The 17,705-nt window shown below is 48.5% G+C and overlaps 1 protein-coding gene across 2 annotated transcripts in view; it reads right to left on the bottom strand.

Moving 5' to 3' along the window:
- The window catches only part of MASP1 (MBL associated serine protease 1), a 106,725-nt gene that overhangs the window by 6,018 nt on the left and 83,002 nt on the right, over positions 1–17,705 (bottom strand). Inside the window, exons 11-13 of one of the 2 annotated variants that reach the window (XM_028731888.2) lie at positions 5,402–5,536; positions 2,481–2,594; positions 819–1,004 (exon numbers count right to left, since the gene is read on the bottom strand). In XM_028731888.2, coding sequence (XP_028587721.2) covers positions 819–1,004; positions 2,481–2,594; positions 5,402–5,536 — 435 coding nt within the window. Of the gene's footprint in view, positions 1–818; positions 1,005–2,480; positions 2,595–5,401; positions 5,537–9,393; positions 14,124–17,705 lie in introns of those variants that run through there. The other variant, XM_028731887.2, reaches the window with a different exon arrangement.

Below are 17,705 nucleotides of genomic sequence, written 5' to 3'. Positions count from 1 at the left end.
CTGTGCGGCTTGCGTGTGTGACACGAGCACAGCCCATGGTGTGCGCAAGTGAGGTGAGCACATCACACTGTGCATGCATGGTTGCTGTGGAATTTGGAGGAGGCCCGGCACCCTCCTTGGAAGTTTTGGGGGGCCCTCATCCCCCTGGGCTACCCATAGTTGGTGCCCCTGGATGCATTAAAATTACCAATGAAGATCTCTATATATCGCCTTTCAGTTAGATCTGGCATTTACTGTGCACCCCTGATACCTCCTTTTGGAAGGGCTTAAGTTGCGATTTCCATGAAGTTTGATCGTTCAAAAAGAGAACTTGCATGCCATTCCCTTGGAACTGAAATATCTGGTGTTTTCAGGGTTCCTAAGTTTTGGAGCATACAGGGGCTAAAAAGCTCACCTTTCGTGCTGATTGTGCACCTCCAGGAGACTGTGGGATGCAATCCGCTGAGAGCAGTCAAGTACAACATTCCTTGTTTTGCTAGAGTGGACATGCAAGGGAATGTTTGGTCCAGCCAGTTGAAACTTCCTGTTCTCCTGGCCTGGAGCATCCTTCCTCTTGCATGTGACTAGACCTTTCCAGACCTGGTCAAAGGACAAGCCATGCTGCCACTCTCCCTCTTTCCCATCTTCTTTTTATCCTTGAACTGGGCTCAGGAGCAAACAGGCAGCCAAGCCGATGCGATTCTTTCAGAATCCATGGGAATCTAATTCTGCATTGGTTAAAGTTCTGCCTTAATCAATGCTTCTGAGCCAGCTTAAAGGGCTGGCTGCTGCTTCTCCAATTGACATTGTCTGGTGGAAGGATGGAGCCACCTCCTTACCTTTTGGGAAGGCTCTATCTGGAAAGCAAACGGGCATCACGTAATCATTCAGCCTGGCCTCTTCAGACAGTTCCACCAGGGCGATGTCATACTCAAAGGTGGCCGCCTTGTAGGATGGGTGGATAGAGATTGTTTGGGGTTGCAGCTCCTGCTCTGTGTCATCTTTCCTTTGGGTTCTGTGTTTCCCTGCAGAAAGTCAGAAAGAGAGCCTGGAAGTGTGAGAGAGTGTATCCAGAACTGGAAGCTGTCTTCTACAGAATCATGACCCTAAGTCCGCCGAGACCACATAACACCGGTCCTGAAAGACCTACATTGGCTCTTAGTATGTTTCCGAGCACAATTCAAAGTGTTGGTGCTGACCTTTAAAGCCCCAAACGGCCTCGGCCCAGTAGACCTGAAGGAGCGTCTCCACCCCCATCATCCATCCCTGACACTGAGGTCCAGCTCCGAGGGCCTTCTGGCGATTCCCTCCCTGTGAGAAGTGAGGTTACAGGGAATCAGGCAGAGGGCCTTCTCGGTAGTGGCACCCACCATGTGGAATGCCCTCCCACCAGATGTCAAGGAAATAAACAACTTTCTGACTTTTAGAAGACATCTGAAGGCAGCCCTGTTTAGGGAAGTTTTTAATGTTTGGTGTTCTATTGTGTTTTCAATATCCTGTTGGAAGCTGCCCAGAGTGGCTGGGGAGGCCTGGCCAGATGGACAGGGTATAAGTAATAAATTATTATGATTGAGTTCAGTTTTGCCAACACAGGCTGGCAGTGGGTCTCCAGGGTTTCAGACGGGGCAGGTGCTCAGTTCCACCTGGAGATGCTGTGAATTGAACCAGGCATCTTCTGTGTGGAAAGCAGAAGCTCTGCCACTGAGCTATTGCTCTTGAACACTTCCTGAAACTGCAGGAATAATAATAATAATAATAATAATAATAATAATAATAATAATAATAATTTCTTATTTATATCCCGCCCTTCCCGATTCAAAAAACGGGCTCAGGGCGGCTAACAACAAATTTAACACACTTAATTATAAAAGCAGCATAAAATACAGTATAAAAGCATGAATAACAATAAAATTCAAAATTCAAAAATCAGTTTAGGGGAAATAAGCATTAGATAGTCCCCAGGGCTAGCTGGCTGAATTGGTCCTACTTGGGCCAGCGAGGAGGCCAGGGGAGAATTAGCTGTGGGGTCTCAGAGCGGGTGAGGGAAGGGAAGGGAAATAAAAGATCAGGCTGAATTCAAATTAAAGGCCAGGCGGAATAGCTCTGTCTTACAGGCCCAACGAAAGGAGGCCCTAGTCTCATGGGACAGAGCATTCCACCAGGTCGGAGCCATCACTGAAAAGGCCCTGGTCCTGGTGAAGGATAGTCTGACTTCCTTAGGGCCTGGGACCTCAACTATGGTTATTCATGGACCTTAAGGTCCTCTGTGGGGCAGACCAGGAGAGGCAGTCCCGTAAGTACGAGGGCCCTAAGCCCAGAGAACAGCTCTTATGCTCGGGTCCCGGTTGCAGGTTTCCCACCGGCATCTAATTGGCCACTGTGAGGAGAGGATGTCGGACTACTTGGGCCATTGGCCGGATCCAGCAGACTCATTTCATGTCCTTATAATATAGCATTTCTGAGACACATGCTGCTCTCCTGGGCAACCGCCTCTCGCTTACCTAGGATCACCTTGAACGACGAAGGGCTGATCATGTCGGAGCTTCGGAGGACAGGATTTTCCAGGTCGAGTTCATTGTGGAGGCAGTGAGCGGCCGTCACAATCCACCTGTTCCCTGGGGAACAAGAAAGGGCTAAGATGGTGACATGATGGTTGTCTTCAAAGAGCTGTTTGACTCCCTTGTGAAGTGGTAGACTCTCCTTCCTTGGAGGTTTTTAAGCAGAGGTTGGGTGGGATTAAATTTCAAATCAAATCTCTTTTTTGGCATCACAGTATAAAACATTTCAGGTCACTGGGATAATGAAAGGAACAAGGGTGAAGCTGTCAAGGGTCCTGTAGAGCAGTGTTTCCCAACCTTGTGCCTCCAGCTGTTTTTGGCCTACAATTCCCATCATCCCTTGCCACTGGTCTTGCTAGTCAGGGATGATGGGAGTTGTAGGCCAAAAACATCTGGAGGCACAAGGTTGGGAAACACTGCTGTAGAGGACCTTAAGGTCCATGAATAATCATAGTTTAGAGGTTCCGAGTCCTAAGGAAGTCAGATTATCCTCCACCAGGGCCAGGGCCTTCTCAGTGATGGCTCCGACCTGGTGGAATGCTCTGTCCCAGGAGACCAGGGCCCTGCAGGATTTAACCTCCTTCCGTCGGGCCTGTAAGACAGAGCTATTCCGCCTGGCCTTTAATTTGAATTCAGCCTCAACTTTTATTTCCCTTCTCTTCTCTTCCCTCCCCCTCCCCTTTTATGAAGATCACCCGCTCTGAGACCCCACAGCTAATTCTCCCCTGGCCTCCTCGCTGGCCCAAGTAGGACCAATTAGCCAGCTAGCCCTGGTGACTATCTAATGCTTATTAGATGGATTTCCCCCAAATTGATTTCTGAACTTTTATTGTTATTCATGTTTTTATAATGCATTTTATGCTGCTTTTAGAATTAAGTGTTTTAAATTTGTTGTTAGCCGCCCTGAGCCCGGTTTTCTGAACCGGGAAGGGCGGGATATAAATAAAAAAATATTTATTTATTTATTTGGTCACACAGTGATTGTGTTCACTTAGATATTTTGCTTCACCCTGTCTGTTCCCCGAAAGGATGGTTCGTTGGGAACCCTTTCGGGTAAAAGTGTGGCTAAACACGAAGCTACTAAAGCAGTGATATCTTTGTCCCGATCTGCCAGGAGAAACCTCATTTGACTTCTTCTTGGAGTTCTAGACCGGGGGTCTAACATTTTACTCTCAGGGATTATTTAGCTGTGATTCCTGCATTGCACAGGGCTGGTATGGATGATACCTGGGGTCACTTTCACCTGTACAGTTTCTCTGGTTCTATGAATGCCATTCTATGATATTATGCCTGTTATGTACTGAAGTTCTCACCCTGGGCCAGCAGGGGGATACTGTAGATAGTTCAGGTCCACATATGCAAATAAGGGATTGAAAGTGACGTTCAGTGATTGGATAGTTACAGAAAGTTGTTACAGTTACGTTGTACTGGCCTGTGAATAAACAAGAGCTGTTTGAAGAATCGCTGTGTCGTCTGATATGTTCACCCACAACTTAACAATGCCCTCAAGTCCTAGCCTGCCCTGAAGAGGTCAGGGTTAGCCATTGCCGGTAGTCTCAGACCTGGAAGCCGGTTTCTCAAGCGCTCTGGCAAAGTGGAAATCCGCTCCACTTCAAGGTGGGGAGGAGTTGTGGCGGACTGCGTGGCCACCCACTCCCCTCAGAGGTGGGAGACAAAGTCCCTAATTGCCCTGGGGATCCCAGCCGCGTCAACACTCAGCCAGCCAATCCGCTGGCTTGTGGGAGAGTGGCCGGGACCATTTAAGTGAGGGCGTGAGCCGGAGGGCTTCCTCTTGGCTCGCTTCCTCAATCTCCCGCCCTCCCTCCCTTTTTGCAGGTTTTCATTGGCCTTGCTATGGACCTCGGTTGGTCGCCGTTGAGGGGCCTGGTAGGAATTTTTCCACTTGGCAAAACTGGCACGGGCCATTTGGTTTTCACCTACCTCGCAGCAATCGTCACAACTTTGTAAGGATCTGTGGTTAGGCATTGTTTGACCTTGTGATGGGGGAGGGGAGGTGTGGCCATACCTGCCCCTCCAAGCTTGTCCGAAGTCCGGGGTGGGGTTAGGGCCATGACACGACCCCGATGGGAACACCTGGGAAAGCTCGAGTTGGTGTGCATCGACGGGGCTCCCCCTTCTGGTGGTTTACCCTTACCGGACTCCCTGCGCAACGGGCAGGAGTCAGATATAGTCTGGTCCATTCAATGCCTAAGCCAATTACTGCTCACATTCTGTAATCAATAAAGTTGCCGCCAAAATTTGCCCAATAACATTAACATTAACATCTGTGTCCTGGTGTGTTTTATTCTTCAACAAGGGGGTGGTTGCGGGGTCTAGACATGTGTTATGTACTGAGTTGAATAGGATCCAAAAGGCAGCAGTCTGATTGGTCCTAGAACAATAGGATTCAGAATGCAGCAGTCTGATTGGTCCTAGAACAATAGGATTCAGAATGCAGCAGTCTGATTGGTCCTAGAACAATAGGATTCAGAATGCAATAGTCTGATTGGTCCTAGAACAATAGGATTCAGAATGCAATAGTCTGATTGGTCCTAGAACAATAGGATTCAGAATGCAGCAGTCTGATTGGTCCTAGAACAATAGGGTCCAGAATGAAGCAGTCTGATTGGCCCACAGGAGCCACCCAATCCAGCTCCAGGTGGAAGGGAATCAGCAACATGATTGGCCTACAGGAGAATCCCGGAATTAGCCAATCACGTGGGGCCCATTGTGTAAATAATGTATATAAAGCAGACATTCTGGGGGAACTTCCATTCTTCCTCACCACTATGAGCTGAATAAAGAGCATGAAATCCACACTCGACTCAGAGTATATTTCAACATGCAAGAGTGGAGGTCCTTACCTAGGAGGGACCCCCCACAGAAAGGGCGCCCGTTCCTTTGCAGCATGGCGACCCACGGCGAGATCCCTCTCTGGGCGTAGCGTCCATTGGCAATTCGAGCTAACAGGCTCCTGGAGAACCTGGGTTTCCCACACACTGAAAGAGAAGGGAAAGGATGGACTTAGCGAGGAGGAGATCGTACCATCACAGAACTGCAGAGTTGGAAGGTCATCGAGTCCAAGCCCTTGCAATTCACGTCTTTCTGATCTACTGGCAGTCACCCCAACCCTCTGGGACCCGACAAAGAGGGCAAGGGTGGGGGAGGACAGCTGAGGTTTAACCCTTGCACAGATGCAAGGAAGTGGAGACGATATTACCAGCTGGTATCCGGAGTTCCGGTTGGGCCACTGTAATGAGAAATGGCTGCATACCTTTTAAATTTCTTTTTTTAAAAATACCCTGGTGTTATCACACCTGATTCCCATCTCCTGATAATTCAGTGGCTGGTACCTCCCTTAAAAATCACAACCGGAATAGCAAGAGACAGTATGGTGTTGTAGACCTGGGAGATTGGGGTTCTAGTCTCCCTGCAGCCATTTGGGTGACCTTGGGTCAGTCAACGCCTCTCATCCTAGCCTACCCTGCACGGTTGTAGGGAGGAGAGAAAACCACGTACACCATCTTGAGCTTCTTGGAGGAAAGATAGGATAGAATTGCAATAAATACGTAAGTCCCAGTGCACTGACTTCTCTCTTCCTCCAAGGCTGGTTGGCAATGGATGCCTTTTGGTGTGATGAATGTTCTTGTGATTTCCCAATTATTGCTCCCCCTCAACATTATTGGGGTGGGGGGCATAGCTGTCAACTTACAGATTTGAAAATAAGGGACCAGCAGCCTCGAAAATAAGGGGTCAGCAGCCAAAATAAGGGATTTTCAGAGCACAGGTATGTTCAACTTCTGAGCCCCTCCAAGCCAAAGGCAGAAAGCCCAGCCAGCAGCCAAACAAAGCCTCAAGCGGTGGTTCCCACAGCGCAGCAACCTGGGAAAGGGGATGCAGCAAGGGAAACCACCGTCACCTCTCCGCTGGGAAGCGCTGAGCAAAGGCGAGTCCCCAGGCAACGCGGCCGATTTGATCGGCACAAGGCATGCAAGCTCCACCCCCCAGTCGTTCTTAGACTCCTTATTGGGTGAGCAATGCAGCCAAGCAACCCAGTTGGAGCCTCCCTCCTCCCTGGCCGGCAGGGAGGCAGGGAGAGGAGCTGCTTCCTTTGAAACCCGGGAAATTTAAGGGACATCATCAATAAGGGACAGCAGTGGGACACGGCGCTGGGATAAGGGACTTTCCCAACAAATAAGGGACGGTTGACAGCTATGGTGGGGGGTTGTTGCTGTTGGGATACTGCTAGGGAGACAAAGTCCATCATGGCCCCACGTCGCCTCCGGATGTCCATCAATCTCCCGTAGACATGCAGTATCAGCAATTAGCGACATGAGCTCCAGAAATAGCTTGTCACATTCCAGAGCTGATGCACGCTCTTATCAGCAGATAATGCACAGCGAAAGATGCACGCAGGAGAGCATTATTTATAGGTTTATTCTGCGTTAGTCAGAACAAAGAAAAACATGACCGCCTGCTTCAGTGTTCAGGCACCGAGAGAGAGAAACGAAAGCAACAGAAAACATAAACTTCCTGTGAAACAGGAAATACGCAGACTCTGTGACTCACAAAGCCGGCTCCCTTTTAAGGTGGAACGGAAATATCCTAACAGTTGCTTCCAAGTCTCACCCTCCCTGCCGACCTGCAGAGCACCTGTGATCAACCGGCTTCTGTTTCCCACCCACTTTCCCCCAAACCACATTTCTTCCTTAAACTGGGTAATTTCCGGCATTTTGGTAGCCAGCCAAGGTCTTTAAGAAGGAAGAGACAACAATTAGGCCGTCAAGTGTTCAAAACACAGAAGCAAGTGCAACACAGAGTATTATCTGTAGCTCCTGGGGTGTCCCCTCTGGATGTTTCTGAAGGGCCGGTCAGGTAGGAATCCTGAAAAACCCCAGTTTCGGTGGAGGCTAAGGGCTGAAAAACAATGCTTGATTAGGTGCAAGGAGGGCTCTGCAGGTACGGCAAAAAAACTTGGGTTGAGTGTTTTCAAAGACTGTGGTTGGATGAGAGATAGTAGTAATAATAATAATAATAATAATTATATATATATATATATATATATATATATATATATATATATATACACACACACACACACACACATACACACACACATATATATATTTACCCTGCCCTTCCCGGTTCAAAAACCGGGCTCAGGGTGGCTAACAACAAATTTAAAACACTTTAAAACACTTAATTATAAAAGCAGCCTAAAATACAGTATAAAAACATGAATAACACTTCAAAAATCAAAAATCAATTAGATAATTCCCAGGGCTAGCTGGCTGAATTGGTCCTACTTGGGCCAGCGAGGAGGCCAGGGGAGAATTAGCTGTGGGGTCTCAGAGCGGGTGATCTTCATAAAAGGGGAGGGGGAGGGAAGGAAGGGGAATAAAAGATCAGGCTGAATTCAAATTAAGGGCCAGGCGGAATAGCTCTGTCTTACAGGCCCGACGGAAGGAGGTTAAGTCCTGCAGGTCTCATGGGACAGAGCATTCCACCAGGTTGGAGCCATCACTGAGAAGGCCCTGGCCCTGGTGGAGGATAGTCTGACTTCCTTAGGGCCCGGGACATCTAAACTATGGTTATTCATGGACCTTAAGGTCCTCTGCGGGGCAGACACGGAGAGGCGATCCCGAAGATTCAAGGGCCCTAAGCCACAAAGGGCTTTAAAGGTCAAGACCAGAGTAGCGGAGAAGAGGACACAATTTTTTCCCTATATAGGGTGTGTGTAAATGCAATGCTCTCAGAGATTCTGTTGGACTCTTTTGTCCTGTAATGCATTGCTGAATAAAAAGTTTGACTAATTGGGAATCTGGTTTCAGGCTTCGTATTGAACCCCCAAAGGGAGTTTCTCCCACATCGTGGCATGTGTGGGGATGGTGAGGGGGGTGAGACAATTTGGTGCGCTGTTGTGAGTGCCAGACTGGTTCTGCTGGTGAGACCAGTGCTGGATTTACGTATAAGATAAAGAAGCTATAACTTAGGGCCCCTCTCCCTTGGGGGCCCTCAAAAAATTTAAAGGAAAGAAAACCTGGATATACATTTCCAAAATATAAGATAAAAAACAAACAAAATAAAGCCTACCTACAGCAACATTGTTTGTGTTATGTAGGCTCCTATTTTAAGAGAAGACTCCCTGGGAAAGACCCTGATGTTGGGAAAGATGGAGGGCGCAAGGAGAAGGGGACGACAGAAGATGAGATGGTGGGACAGTGTTCTCGGAGCTACCAGCATGAGTTTGACAAAACTGCGGGAGGCAGCGGAAGACAGGAGGGCCTGGCGTGCTCTGGTCCAGGGGGTCACAAAGAGTCGGACACGATTAAACGACTAAACAACAACAACAGGCTCCTATTTTGTTATGTGCAAATGGCTTTAGATACCTATGAGGTCCATAAGTTACCACATAGCATATATTCAACACAAAAAACAGCGACAATTTCTTGTTGACAAAGGACAGCTGGACATATAAACTGCCCCATTACCTTCAGTAGCTTAGGGCTTCATCAAACCTAAATTTGGCCCTGGGTGAGACTGAACAGCCCCAACCTCAACATGGGAGACAGTGTGGTGTAATGGTTAGCGTTTCAGACCTGGACCTGGATTCAAGTTACAAGAAAGGAGATTACAACTAAACATCAGGAAGAGCTTTCTGATAGTAAGAGCCATTCCGCAGTGGAAAGGACTCCCTTGAGAAATTATGGGTGGTCACCTGTCATGGATGCTTTAGTTAAAATGACCCTCAGCTCTACAATTTTATGATTCTGTGAAAACTCCATGCATTACTCAGTGGTGCAACGCATTGATTTCTGACATGAAGTGCCCTGAATGGAATTCTCGATTTGCAGAGTTTGGTATGTGGTACAATAATTTTATTCTCTTTCCTGCTAAGGAATGTAATACAAAATAGTAAAAATGCTACAAAACAGAATACAAAACCCATAGCAAACAGCGTAACATCTCTTAAATATGTAACAGAGCCAATAATGTTTTTCTAAGCATGTATTATAGTAACATAAAACATGTTTCTTGGGATTTTTTTTCAGGGTTTCCTCATTGCTTCCACACATATCCAAGGTTTTTGCAGCATCCATATGACATCCTCCTCCCAAAATGCCACCCCATATTATTTCCCCTTTATCCGGATTTACCATGTACACAGAAATAATAATAATAATAATAATAATAATAATAATAATAATAATAATAATAATAATAGTTTCCCGTCCATCTGACTGGGTTGCCCCAGCCACTCTGGGCAGCTTCCATCAAATATAAAAGCATAATAAAACATCAAACATTAAAAACTTCCCTATCGGGGAGTAAAACACACCATGGAAATGAGATATCTGGATTAAATGGTGTGTTTTGATGAGGGTAACGTCATGTAAACCCTTCACAAAACTTGCGTGTGGAAAAAGTTGCATCTCTACACCATGAATTCAAAGCACTCCCCCCAATGATCCCGTGAACCGTAGTTTGCTAAGGGTGTTGGGAATTGTAGCTTTGTGAGGGGCAGACTGTGATTCCCAGCATTCCTTCCTTGCTCTACAAATGTGCTTTACACGTAAGGTGCACATGGACCTTCAGTGAAGTGCCACTACAGTGGTACCTCGGGTTAAGTACTTAATTCGTTCCGGAGGTCCGTTCTTAAATTGAAACTGTTCTTAACCTGAAGCACCACTTTAGCTAATGGGGCCTCCTGCTGCCGCCGCACCGTTGCAGCACGATTTCTGTTCTCATCCTGAAGCAAAGTTCTTAACCCGAGGTACTATTTCTGGGTTAGCGGAGTCTGTAACCTGAAGTGTATGTAACCCGAGGTACCACTGTACTCAGGTAAGTTCCTGTTGGATGACTGAGTAGTTTTGACCTGGTTCTTTTTACTAAAACAAAGCCAGTCCAAGGAGTGTTTTCAAATTAGGAAAAGACCTTTGACCTTACAGTGCTGAGAAAACCCCAGCGATCCAAAACCGTGATGGGCACCATCTTTCATTGGACTGATTTTTCACAGTGGGAAACTTTTGAAGATATTCAGATTTCCTGTCCTGAATTAAAGCATTGCAGCTGCTAGCATGCACAAGCAGGCGTCCCCTCCTTTCGTTAAAGATGTTCACCTGGCTTGAAGACTAAGAAAAGCCTTTGCCAACCTGGTGCCCTCGGGTTGTTTTGGACTATGACTGCCATCAGCTTCATCTAGCACAGCTGTTGCTGCCCAGAACATCTGGAGAGGCAACAAGTTGCTCAAGGCTGGCTTTGAGCATTAAAAGCAAGAACTGACCCCCTAAAACAGGCTCCCTCCCCAGCCAGAATTAAGATTGCCGGGAGAAATATCAACAACCTCAGATATGCAGATGACACAACCTTGATGACAGAAAGTGAGGAGGAATTAAAGAACCTTTCTAATGAGGGTGAAAGAGGAGAGCGCAAAATATGGTCTGAAGCTCAACATCAAAAAAACGAAGATCATGGCCACTGGGCCCATCACCTCCTGGCAAATAGAAGGGGAAGAAATGGAGGCAGTGAGAGATTTTACTTTCTTGGGCACCATAATCACTGCAGATGGTGACAGCAGCCACAAAATTAAAAGACGCCTGCTTCTTGGGAGGAAAGCAATGACAAACCTAGACAGCATCTTAAAAAGCAGAGACAACACCTTGCCAACAAAGGTCCGTATAGTTAAAGCTATGGTTTTCCCAGCAGTGATGTATGGAAGTGAGAGCTGGACCATCAAGAAGGCTGATCGCCGAAGAATTGATGCTTTTGAATTCTGGTGCTGGAGGAGACTCTTGAGAGTCCCATGGACTGCAAGAAGATCAAACCTCTCCATTCTGAAGGAAATCAGCCCTGAGTGCTCCCTGGAAGGACAGATCCTGAAGCTGAGACTCCAATACTTTGGCCACCTCATGAGAAGAGAAGACTCCCTGGAAAAGACCCTGATGTTGGGAAAGATGGAGGGCACAAGGAGAAGGGGATGACAGAGGACGAGATGGTTGGACAGTGTTCTTGAGGCTACCAGCATGAGTTTGACCAAACTGCGGGAGGCAGTGGAAGACAGGAGTGCCTGGCGTGCTCTGGTCCACGGGGTCATGAAGAGTCGTACACGACTAAATGACTAAACAACAACAAAGGGCTAAGTGTCAGGTTAAGAGATAGGGCTGGATTGAAGATGAGAGGTAGGGAGCAAGATAGGATTTGACTAATGGAGAACTGGTTCTGAGTTAAGTTAAACACCCACACTGAGGAGACTATCCAGAGCAAGAGGAAAAAGCCTCTCAGCTTGGATAGGGAGACTGGGTTGAGGGTCTGGGGAAGGTATACAGAGAGGAGTGTTCTGGGAGGGCTGTGTCTGACCCTCATGTTGGGAAAGATGGGGGGCAGAAGGAGAAGGGGACGACAGAGGACGAGATGGTGGGACAGTGTTCTTGAAGCTACCAACACGAGTTTGACCAAACTGTGGGAGGCAGTGGAAGACAGGAGTGCTTGGCGGATACGACTAAACGACTAAACGACAACAACAACAAAGAAATTTGGCCCTCCAGATGTTTTTGGCCTACAACTCCCATGATCCCTAGCTAGCAGGATCAGTGGTCAGGGATGATTGGAATTGTAGTCTCAAAAACATCTGGAGGGCCGAGTTTGAGGAAGCCTGCCCTAAAAAAAGTAAGCAGTTTTAACCGAGGGCCGAAGTGTGACATCCAATGCCATCTTTTCCCTCTAAAAGGGACAAACGCGAACGTCTCCTTCCGATCCCATGATTTTGAAATACATTTCTCTTGGGCACAAGGGATGGGGCAGGGTGGGCGAGGCAGCATCAATGTGACATTGAATCCAGAATTCAAGGAAGTGATGCAGAAACGAGTGGATTATGGAATTCGCCAAATTCCCACAAATCGCTTTCAAAACATTCGAGACCGAATTTTGCAAGCCTTGGATTTCAAAGAAATCTGCAATGTTTCAGAGGATGTCTGACTGTGAAGCCTGAATTTATGGATACAGGAAACCCCATCACTATCACAGAGCTGGAGTTTGGGGCCAGATTCGAAAGACACAAACCCTGCAATTCAATGTTTTAAACGTTCAAGGGGAGGGATTCACGATAAAGTCATACTTTTTAAAGAAAGAAAGAAATGCAGAAATTGACCACGAGAGGGGGCTTCTCTTTCTCTGAGCCACACAATTAAGCAACATACTGGCCATCAGACAAAGTCGACTACTTAGAGGTTGCATTTAAATGGTGACTTCCTGGGATTTTAATTCCACGCTTTCGTGTTCAACAGGAAGTGGGGGAAACTCTGCATTTTGCAGGGTGGGAAAGGAGATTCAGGGACAGGCCAGAATATTATCTCCCGTGCCCCCTGGGGGGGGCAAAGTTTGTCTGGTTGATGAGGATGCCTACCTGTCAATCACCAGACATCACATTGACACCAGGCAACTCTTTTTTTGGGGGGGAGAATCAAATGGTGATCTGGAATTGGTTCCTTTTTGGACATCTTGAGTTCTTTCTCTTGGAAAATGTGATATTTGTTTGACAGGAGCGCTGCTTAGAGGAATGGTCCCGATTCCTTCCAATTAATAACTGTACACATTTATTCTCTCTCTCTCTCTCTCTCTCTCTCTCTCTCTCTCTCTGTGTGTGTGTGTGTGTGTGTGTTTGTGGGAAACAACAACTGACGGCCTATAAAGGCTCTCAAAAGGTTCATCTGTTCCTCTCGACCCCCCTGAATGTCCACCCGGTCTTCTCCTGAAGCCAGTCCACATAGTTGGAGACCTTGGTGTAGACCCCGTAGACTTGCTTGCTCCCACACTCTTCGGGGCCCCCCCACGAGACCAGTCCTTGGGCCACCCATCTCCGGCTCTCCAGGTCTTGGATGACGAAGGCTCCCCCGCTGTCCCCAAGGCAAGTGTCTTTCCCGCCTTCGTAATAGCCGGCACAGAACATGTTCTCAGTGACGCTGTAGTTCCCCGACCGAGATTCATAGCTCATCTTGCACTCAGCATGCAGGACCACCGGTAGTTTGACATACTGGAGAACGTCAGAGAGGGTCCTCATGCCGGAGCTGATGACCTCGTCCACGGTGATGTTGGGGTTGGAGATGCCCCAGCCAGCCACCAGGCCCAACGTGTTGGGTTGAGGTCCTTCTAACTCGTGTTCGTACTGCGGGAGGCAGATGGGCATGACATGGGGTCCCAGCGTCACCTTCTCCTTCAGCTTCACCAAGGCAATGTCGTGGTTGTAGTTCTGGATGTCAAAGGCCTCGTGGAGGACGATCTTCTCCACCGTTCGGTTGACGGCGTCCACCTTGTTCCTCACGTCGTGAAGGCCCAGGAAGATGGTGACGTGCTCTTTGGAGACGGGGATGATGGTGTTGTCCCGGCGCTGGGAGCGGAGGACGTGGGCGGCGGTCAGCACCCATGACTCGGAGAGCAGAGCCCCGCTGCCAAACCACCTGTCATTAGGCACTCGGGACGTGTCCTCCACCACGATCAGGGCTTGCCAAGGGAAAAACCCGGGCTCTGCGTTTCGCCCACCGATGATGCGCTTGATCAGGGTGGGCAGCGACCGCGTCGGCCGGCCACAAACTGGGGAAAGAAAACAACAGAGCAGATGGTTAGACGACCAGGGCTGGATCCGACACCAAAAAGTAGCCAAACTGTGACTCCAAGTAGATTATGCCAGGATTCCCCCCCCCCCATTGGGGGGCGGCAGAAAAGTTCCTGCCTTGCTTCCAAATTTGTTTCCTATATTAAGTCCTACAGGGCTACTCTGTGTAAAGATGCACTGGATTGTTTGTCATTTTAGAGCTGGGCAGCATTCAGCTGTATCAGTTCAAACAATTGAAATTTCAAATTGACCTGCAGAGTTTTAAATTATGAAACTACAAATTTTCAGTCCCGAGGCTTTGAATTTAACATGCCAAGAGTTCCCCTCAATGGGCCATGCCAAGATTATATACACATAGAAATCCATCAATTGTCACTGGCAAAACACTAGGACTTCATACAGTAATTCATGGAATTACACCCTCAATTGCTGCTGGACACCTGCATCTATGTTCTATGGTCTATGTCTATGTCTCAGTGGTAGAGCACACATTTTGCATGCCCCCCATGGAATCCTGGGACCTGTAGTCTGTTGTGGATGCTGAGAGTGGTTAGACTGAGGTTGAATCCTGACAAGACAGAAGTACTGTTCTTGGGGGACAGGAGGTGGGTGGGTGTGGAGGACTCCCTGGTCCTGAATGGGGTAACTGTGCCCCTGAAGGACAAGGAGCGCAGCCTGGGAGTCATTTTGGACTCACATCTATTCATGGAGGCGCAGGTCAATTCTGTGTCCAGGGCAGCTGTCTACCAGCTCCATCTGGTACGCAGGCTGAGACCCTCCCTGCCCGCTGTCTGTCTCACCAGAGTGGTGCATGCTCTGGTTATCTCCCACTTGGACTACTGCAATGTGCTCTATGTGGGGCTACCTTTGAAGGTGACCCGGAAACTGCAATTAACTGGGAGTGGCCGCCGGGACCACATAACACCGGTCCTGAGAGATTTGCATTGGCTCCCAGTACGCTTCTGAGCACAATTCAAAGTGTTGGTGCTGACCTTTAAAGCCCTAAACGGCCTTGGTCCTATATACCTGAAGGAGCGTCTCCACCCCCATCGTTCAGCTGAGATCCAGCTTCGAGGGCCTTCTGGCAGTTCCCTCATTGCGAGAAGTGAGGTTACCAGGCAGAGGGCCTTCTCGGTGGTGGCGCCCACCCTGTGGAACGCCCTCCCTTCAGATGTGAAGGAAATAAGCAGCTATCCTATCTTTAAAAGACATCTGAAGGCAGCCCTGTTTAGGGATGTTTTTGATATTTAATGCTGTATTGTTTTTAACACTCGATTGGAAGCCGCCCAGAGTGGCTGGGGAAACTCAGCCAGATGGGCAAGGTATAATTAAATTATTATTATTATTATTATTATTATTATTATTATTATTATTATTATTATTATTATTATTATTGAAGGGACCCTGAGGGTCACCACTGCAATACAGGAATCTCAACTAGAGTTGTGTTCGAATCCTGCTCGCGGGGTCCCCTTCATCCTGACCCAGCAGGCTCTTCTTACATAGCTCTCTGGTGGGGAATGGGGGCATCTGAACAACTCTCAGCTCCCGTAACAAACTGCAGTTCCCAGGATTCTCGACCAGTTCAGAGAATCGCAGGATTGTTGGGGACCCAAAGGGCCGTCCTGCCCAAGCGCCTGCAATGTTTAAAGCGGTACGATGCCGCTTTAAATGCCCGATGCAGATATGTACAGAAGCTTCCCTCAAGGAGACCCGTGGCATAATCTACAGGCAATGATGCCCTCGCACACCCTGGTGCTGTCCATCATTGCACCCTCAGAGATCCGGAATACCTTTGCGGGGCAGGGAAGCAAGTGGCTGATCACCCCACCAGCATGCACGGTGAAGGGAGGCAGCCAGCTGTGCCAGTCGCTAGCCAGCCAGGACAAGTTGCCCGCTCTCCGGAGGTGTCCAGGGCTGGCAACGAAACAGAAGGCAGGCCAGTCGGGCGGATCTCGCCAGCGTCTCTTGGGAAAGGAGGAAGAAAGATTCTTTTGGAGCGCCAACGCCTTCCGGGATTTCGATGGAGGCCGGTGTGGTCGGCGGGTCAGAGGGCCAGGAGTCATCTCAACATCATACCATGCATAGCCTGAGAGAGCAAGCCAGACCTCTGATTCGCCTGGCACTGCCCCTATCTGCCAGGACTGGGAGCCCCACTGGCAAGGCATGCCCCACTGATTCAGCCCACATGCTGGGTGGGAGGAAGGCATCAGAAAGTCCTGAAATGGGGCATTTGGGGAAGTGGGACGTGGAGTTTGGTTGGTCCAGTGCAAGAGTGGGCAAAGGCAAGTGTACCGTATTTTTTGCTCCATAAGACACACTTTTTACTTTCCTAAAAAGTAAGGGGAAAGGTGTGTGCGTCCTATGGAGCGAATGCAGGGGGGGAGGCAGGCAGGAAAAGCCCCCAAGAGCCGCACACAAGCTCCGCGCGGCTCTTGCAGGCTTTTCCCCAGGAGGGAGAAGGGACTGACACGGCCAGTCAGTCCCTTCTCCCTCCTCGTAGAAAAGCCTGCAGTAGCCATGCGCTCTTTAAAGGGTGCATGGCTCCTGTGGGTCTTTGCGGGAGGTGGGGGAATTGCCATAGCCGCTCACAGCCTCTCCCAGCTGGAGAGGTTGTGCGCGACTAAAGAGGAAGCCAAGACAGCCAGTGGGATGGATCCTGCTCGCTGTCTTGGCTTCTTTGCTCTTTGGGGCTGGGGGGGGGGGAAATAATATTTTGCCCCTTGATTTCCCCCCTCTAAAAACTAGGTGCGCCTTATGGTCCGATGCACCTTATGGAGCGAAAAATACGGTAATTTTCTCTGCTCCCCTCTTCGTCCCTGGCTGGCACAATTGGTAGGGCTTTGGTTGTGGAGGTGGCTATACCCCTCCTGCTGGCTGCCTACCAGGGTTTGGGATTGCCCATTTAGTACCCAAGCATAGTGGAATCCCATTATATTTGGGCATAACCATAGTGTCAAGAAATCATAGGTTCTGTGAGCCCCTGGTTACATAAATGAGTGCAAACGACAAGCGCTGAATTTCTCAAGCGAAAGCTAAAATTGGATGGCAATTGACAAGCTGCCTCAGTTAACCGGAAGAAAACCCCACTGCAACACTTTAGCAAAACCCGAGAAGTGTGAAGAGCTTGATCTGGAGCTTTGTCTGTTGCAAGCGCTTGCACGTCAAGGGGCGAAACTGTCAAGTGAGATCGACACAATGAGTTCTTTGTTCACTCAGGGCAGCTGCAGAACGGAAAAACACTTCACCTGTGAAATATCTGCTTGTCTTGCAACTGTGAAAGGCACAGGTGCCCAGCCAGAATAAACCACTGGTTATGCTAGATGAAAATCAAAATAAACGTTTGCATGGAGACAAAAATCAGCTCATTTTGAAGAGTGTGGTGCATGGACAGCAGAGATCTCTGCACATCCCAAGGTAGGACACCCTCATAGCAAAATTGTCATCTCTCTCCCCCTTCATCCACCCTTCCACACCCTTTGGAACCAGCAACACAAGGACATCGTCTGGCAGCCTTCCTACTTTAATTTACACCGCACTGGAGTTAATTGAACAGCAGC

This window comes from Podarcis muralis, chromosome 6 (genome assembly GCF_964188315.1).
Source record: "Podarcis muralis chromosome 6, rPodMur119.hap1.1, whole genome shotgun sequence".
Classification (NCBI taxonomy): Eukaryota; Metazoa; Chordata; class Lepidosauria; order Squamata; family Lacertidae; genus Podarcis; species Podarcis muralis.
The sequence above is the reverse complement of the archived record's forward strand: the minus strand, read 5'-3'. Positions and strand labels throughout refer to the sequence as shown.